The sequence below is a fragment of the Cariama cristata genome, unplaced genomic scaffold (assembly GCF_000690535.1).
Source record: "Cariama cristata isolate BGI_N322 unplaced genomic scaffold, ASM69053v1 Scaffold43487, whole genome shotgun sequence".
Lineage (NCBI taxonomy): Eukaryota > Metazoa > Chordata > Aves > Cariamiformes > Cariamidae > Cariama > Cariama cristata.
In genome coordinates, this window is record NW_009627988.1 from 1 (window position 1) to 5,860 (window position 5,860).

Here is a 5,860-nt window from a genome sequence, read left to right on the forward strand (position 1 = left end):
GAGCTGGGGCGGATTGATGTGGCTCTGCAGCGGATTTTGCCGTGCCAGTGTCTATCAGCAGGCCGGGAGGTTTGCTAAGGGGACATCTGCCCTATGCAGCGGTTCTGCACGGGTGTCCCCAGCGCACATCCTTGGCAGGCTGCGCTGCCATGACCCCTCAATCGTTTTTGTCATACCCATTATACCTAAGACAAAAGGTTTCAGCTTTGATTCACAGCCTAGAGTTCAATGGCTCTAAGACAGTATGGTAATTTATACCATGCGTGCTGAAATCTTCTCCTGCTTTTCCCTTTTATTTCACCAGATCCCGCTAGTACCGGCTGAAGCAGCCAGTGTTTCACAGGTGGAGTTGTTGTACTGGGTCATGTAAGTAGATATCTCTCTGGGCAATTACCAGCATTAGTAAGTAATATGAAGGATCTTATTTACATCTGCCTTTATTCTGGTCTGTATATGCAACCCTGGGACTTTGGCATCGAAACACAAGCCATTTCCAAGAATACTTGGAGTGTGTGTGAGCAGTATTTTTTATGTTAAAAAAATTCCAGGTTTTGGGATATGTGATACAAAACTGGAGCTGGACTTTCCAGTTCTGTAAATGTTCATAAACTGGTGGAGGTCCAGGGGGTCCGGCTGCAGGGAGAAAGATGGTGTCTTTTGCTGTCGCTGGTGTAATGGGGAAGAAAGCAAGATACCGGGCCCCTAAAAGTCCTGGTTTTAATCTCTCTGCTCACGTACCTGCCTTTCCACAGCAGAAAGTCCTTGGATTCCCTGGGGCTCCAGTAAGCTACCTAGGCGGGTCCCAATAAGCTCTGCTGGGCTTTTGGGCCAGAAGGGGCTTGGTGAACTCCCTGGCTACAGCACGGTGCTGGGCCCTTTCCCGTATTTCAGATCCTGCCTCTTCAAGCTGGTCCCTATGACCTTGCTTTGCTGTGGTCGCATGGTAAAGCGGGAGTGCAAATGCCTGGCACTGTGCACACCTCTCATGCCCCCCAAAACCAAGTATTTTGTCAATGTCCTGAGTCCCAGTGGAAGAAGACAAGTGGAAGTAGCACAGTGAGTGAAACTGGAGCACGGAGACTTTCTTCTCTTGCAGTTTTATTTCGCTTCAAAAAAAAAATAGCATCTAGAGCAAGTCGTCATGTGGGAAATCAGGCAGGAAGGGCCTGCCTTCAGTTCCCACAACAGGAGTTCAGAAGGATTTGTAGGGCTGATCCTAAGTGACTGTGTCTTCTTCCTCCTCCTCCTCCTCCTCCTCTCCCTTTGAGGTGTGGAATTCATAGATGACAGCACAGACGCCAGCCAGCCAGGCTGCCACGGTGCCGGCAAAGAATATGCACAAGCCAATGAGACTCAGAAAGACGTAGTCTTGGTTGTATAGCTGGGTCAGGCAGTTGAAGTGGAGCTGTGCCTCCACGGCAGGCATTTTCAGGGCACGCAGGCCTCGTGGGGTGTAGCAGGTGATGTTGTCAGCATCTGCAGGGAGAAAAGCAGAAGCAAGACTGTCTTGCCTGTGTCTGAAGCATTAGTGAACAGGAGTCCTGCTAGAAAAATGATGGAGGAGTTTGCTAAACTCCTGAAAAATGTCTACGGACTTCACACTCCTCTCCCTCCGTGGCTTAGGTAAAATCAGACAGGCCAACCCTTGCCAAACCACAATGGCCAGGTTGCCCAAATGATTTCTGTGGTGTTGCCTCCATAGGAAAAATATTGCCCATCAGATTATGCCACTGCAGTAAACTGCTGTCCCTGCACTGTTCAGCTCTGCTGATTGAGCACTTTTACTTTAATATAAGAGCATTTGTGTTTGTTTTTTTTTAATCTCAAACACCTTCTGAAGTGATATAGCCTAAATTATGCTGGAATAACAAGGCTTGTGCGCATTTGACAACGAGGGTGGTCTGCAGTTAGGCGTAGCCTTACCTGCTCGGTGACAGAGGAAGAGGAAACTCATCAATGATTCAGTTCCACTGAAATAACAACTATACCCTGTGGTATTGTAATATATGCGGTGATAAAACAGATGCTGGCTTTTCCCTCGGAAGTGAGCGAAAGCCAAGTGTGGTAAAAGCACCGTCTCCTTTTGGTGTCTGTAGAAGCACAGCGTGCTCTCAGCCGTGGCCCTCTCCTTCCCTGAACCAAACGCAGTTACTGTGATAGACACAGGCTCACTGTTTGATGCACTGGATGCGTGGGCTTGAGGGAAGGGGAGCCATGGAGAGGAACAAGCTACAGGAGATTTATATTATATTACATTGTATTATATCACATTACCTTATGTTATATCCTGTATTACTGAGTGATACAGGTCCAGTGGTTGTTCATGCTAATATCTCTCATTGTCCTGAGTATAGCTTTTCTCTCTTTGTTACCCAAATCTATCTAGACCTGAGCAACTTTGTGTCAGCCCCTGGACCGCACAGATCCAGCTGAGCACAAAACACTGCTGCAAACCTGTTCTCTGAAGCAGCAGTAGCTTTTTAAAGGCCAGGATGAGGATCTGCTTCCAGCAGATTTCAGGGCTCTGTCCCAACAGCCCTTTGCACTGGAGCTCTGAGCTCCCGTAACAACCCTCGGTTTAGGGCCACCTAGTTCCAGTTAAGAGGGAGCTGCCTTACTCTGCCTAAAGGCAGACGGGGGTTTGTGATACAGGGTGTCCAGCCTGCGTACCCTTACCGGCAGCATGGAAGTTTTGCACAGCCCTCACACTAGTCGCGAGAGCCAGGACAGAGCAAGGAAGTGGAGCAGCCCCTGCGGGCTCCCTGGTTTCTTTGGCCTCCCCATTTTCCAGAGCACAGTGTAGGTAGGGATCCATACTCATACCCCAAGTCTTTGCTGCCACTGCCTTTCCCACTCCTACCCTCCCAAATTGCCTGTGATGAGCTTTGTTCTCCTGTTCCAGGGGTCAGTGTGTTATCTCCGATATTACTGCTAAGAACAGTACTTTTTTACACTGTTCCATAACTGCCCGTAACCTGTATGTGGAAAATAAAAAACTTTACTGTCCATAGGGAGCTTACTACATCTAGTAAGAGCCAGAGATGTCCTTAAATTGGTTCTGTCTTAACACCCGCTTCTGTTTCTCCTTCCCTTTTCTCCCCTTAGGCTCTTTTGTGGCCCTTATTCAATGGACAGACTCTCTCAATTTCTCTTTTGCAGCTCTCTCTCACCATCATGTTCTGCATTACTGAAAACCAAGCTTTCTTCGTTAGTATGTGCTTGTGCTGTGTTCCTTTTCAGTCTGGAAAAATAGAGTTCATGTGCTGCAGCTGCAGAACAAAGCTTTGCCCTTAGGACCAGTGTTTTCCTGGGAAGAAGAACTGGTGATTACCCTGCCTCAGGAACACTCAGTGTCCACAGCCCAGCTGTAGAATCTCTCAATATGATGGGAAACAGCTGATTTTGGGATCCCGGATGATGTAAGGAAAGCAAGTCTTGGAGACCCTGTTTTCAAGAAATTGCTTTTATTCAAGCAAGCTGTGCTGTGCTGCTGCAGCCTGTGGGACTCAGTGCTCACCTGCATTGCACATACATTTCTTATTTTGGAAAACTTGAAATAAAAGAGAGTGAATTTGCTCGGAGGTGCTGAAGGAATAGTGGGAACATATGAAGTCTCCCAGCCATAAGGATACAGATGTTTTTCTGAGCGCAACTTGTGTTCTGTTTCACTCTGACCATCAAATGTCACGTGGGACCCAAACCAGAGCTCCTATGGGAACAGCAAAATATCCTTCTCTGACTTCTGAGCATGGGGTCACAGTCTGATACAGCGAATCAGTCAAATGTACCTGCTCTGAGGGCTGAGGAGCACTGTCACAGCTGGAGGTTGTCCAATTTGTAATTTTTATCTGTGTTAGCACAACAGCTACTATGCTTTCAAGGCAAAGGGCATTGTGTATGCTCTTCATGTATGGAAACACATCAGCAGGGAGCAGGGTGTGATCACAGCCCCACAGAAGTCAGCAGCTAAACTCTCGCTGGCTTTCACAGTACCCAAACTTTTCCCAGAGACCCCGTCGCTGAGAGATGAGAGCAGAAGAGCTGAGTGGCTTTCAACCCGGCTTTGTTTTCAGCATTGAGCAGAATTGCTGCTGTAGAGGTTGCACAAATGAGGTCTGCCTGTCAGGCATGTCAGGAAAAGGCTAGTGGGAGGTGAAGGGGACACTGGCTGAACGGTGGAGAGCTCAGGGCTGGAGAAGCTGCCCCGAGCGGGTCAGAACAGAGGCAGGAGAGCATTTCCACAGAGAGAGGGGGGTTACCTGATCGTTATGGACATACTGGTACTGCAGCAGCACCAATCGATCAGAGCAGATGGAGACAAGGCAGGAAATTCAGAGCAGCAGCTTTCCCAGTGCAGATCTCCCCAGAGCTGTGTTGGGCTCCTCGTACTTGGCACTGCAGCCATGGGATGCTGTGACTCTCAGGCACAGGGACACATACTGAGGCTGGAGCAATGTCCTAGCTACAGGCTACACCTCCCTGACTGTCCTGAGGACGTGAGCAAGTGTGACTCTCTGTGGGTGTAGCGCGTGTAACCCAGCTGCTCCGATCTATTTTGTGCAACACCAGAAGATGGGACCCACAGTCAACATGCAGTGGCACAGCCCCGTGAGCTGAAGTTTTGGGAAAGAGAACAGAGGGCCCTCTTCGTTCCACACAGATCTGCAGGAATAGGAAGAAGAGAGGTCCTGCTCACACAGCCCTCACCTGGAAAATGAACGTTGGTCTCTGTCATCCAGGTGATGAAGTCCAAAAAGGAACAGTTGCAGTGCCACAGGTTGTCACTGAGCCCCAGAAACCTCAGGTTAGGCAGATCCCGGACAGTGCTGCTGTCCAGGAACGTTAAGCCTGTCCGGCTCACATCCAGGTGCCTCAGCCAGGTGTTGTTGGCAAAAGCATCCTTCTCAATGGCTACAAGGTTGGGATTGTCTGAGATCTTCAGCACCACCAGGCTGAGGAGGTGTGAGAAGGTGCTGAAGGTGACCTGTGTGAGATTGTTAAAGCTGAGGTCCAGATAGACAAGCTTGGCCACACCAATGAAAGTGAAATCCAGGTCATCTCCCAGGAGGTTCTTCCTGCAGTCCAGATAGACCAAATCAGCCAAGAAGCTCAATTCCACTGCCGGCAGGTATGAGACGTTATTTACCGCCAGAATCAGCTGCCTGGTGTCCAGCGGGATGGCTGCAGGGAACTCCTGCAACTGCTGCCCTGTGCAGTTCACTTCCAGGTACTGACAGCTACACCTGCTCGGGCAGTTGACCCTCTCTGATGCCATCCCCATCCCCAAAAGAAACATGAGGCTCAGGGGCCGCGGTCTACCTGAAGGAGACATGGTCTAAGACCTTCCAGGCTGCTCAGCCCTAGCCCTACGGAAGCTGCGTTACCGTCACAGCCATGCCGAGGAGGTGTCCGGCTGCAAGGCTGTCGGGGAGCACTTTGTGTCCGTGCCTCACCTGACTCCTTGGCAGAGCGCCTGGCTGGAAACCGAGCCCAGTTTCCACATCGGCAAGTGCGGAACAGTGGCTGGAGCGTCTCCGTGTCACGCTCGGTGCCAGATGACACCTCCGTGATGTCAACGGCTTGCAAAAGCTGCCTGGCTTCAGGGACGGTGCCGTGACCTCGGTGGCCGAGCAGGAGCTGCTCTCAGCCGAGCGGGCGCACGGGGAACACGTGCATCAGATGAAAGCGTCAAAACTGCGCGGGGCAAGTGTGAACAGTGCCAACTCTGTCACAAGTGGTGTCAAACTGCAAGAGGTGGTCGCTTGTACCGATTAAGCAAGAGAGCCCTGCGCCATGCTGCACCGGATCGGCTTTGTCTCCTCTCAGGAGGCAGAAGGCCGCTAAGGAGGCTCTTCCAGAA

At 50.4% G+C, this 5,860-nt stretch overlaps 1 protein-coding gene across 1 annotated transcript; it reads right to left on the reverse strand.

The window, feature by feature from the left end:
• Positions 1 to 1,216: 1,216 nt before the first annotated feature.
• LRRC52 (leucine rich repeat containing 52) lies at positions 1,217 to 5,332 on the reverse strand. The gene is made up of 2 exons (XM_009704609.1): positions 4,708 to 5,332; positions 1,217 to 1,476 (listed from the first exon to the last, which is right to left on the reverse strand). Exons 1-2 carry the CDS (start codon positions 5,330 to 5,332, stop codon positions 1,217 to 1,219), a joined length of 885 nt encoding a protein of 294 aa, XP_009702911.1.
• Positions 5,333 to 5,860: the final 528 nt, after the last annotated feature.

What these genes read in the sequence shown, in the direction of transcription:
- LRRC52 (XM_009704609.1), bottom strand. Translation starts at nt 5,332, where the DNA reads ATGTCTCCTTCAGGTAGACCGCGGCCCCTGAGCCTCATGTTTCTTTTG. An exon ending in GACCAACGTTCATTTTCCAG is followed by an intron (nt 1,477 to 4,707) that starts GTGAGGGCTGTG and finishes TTCTCCCTGCAG; the next exon opens with ATGCTGACAACATCACCTGC.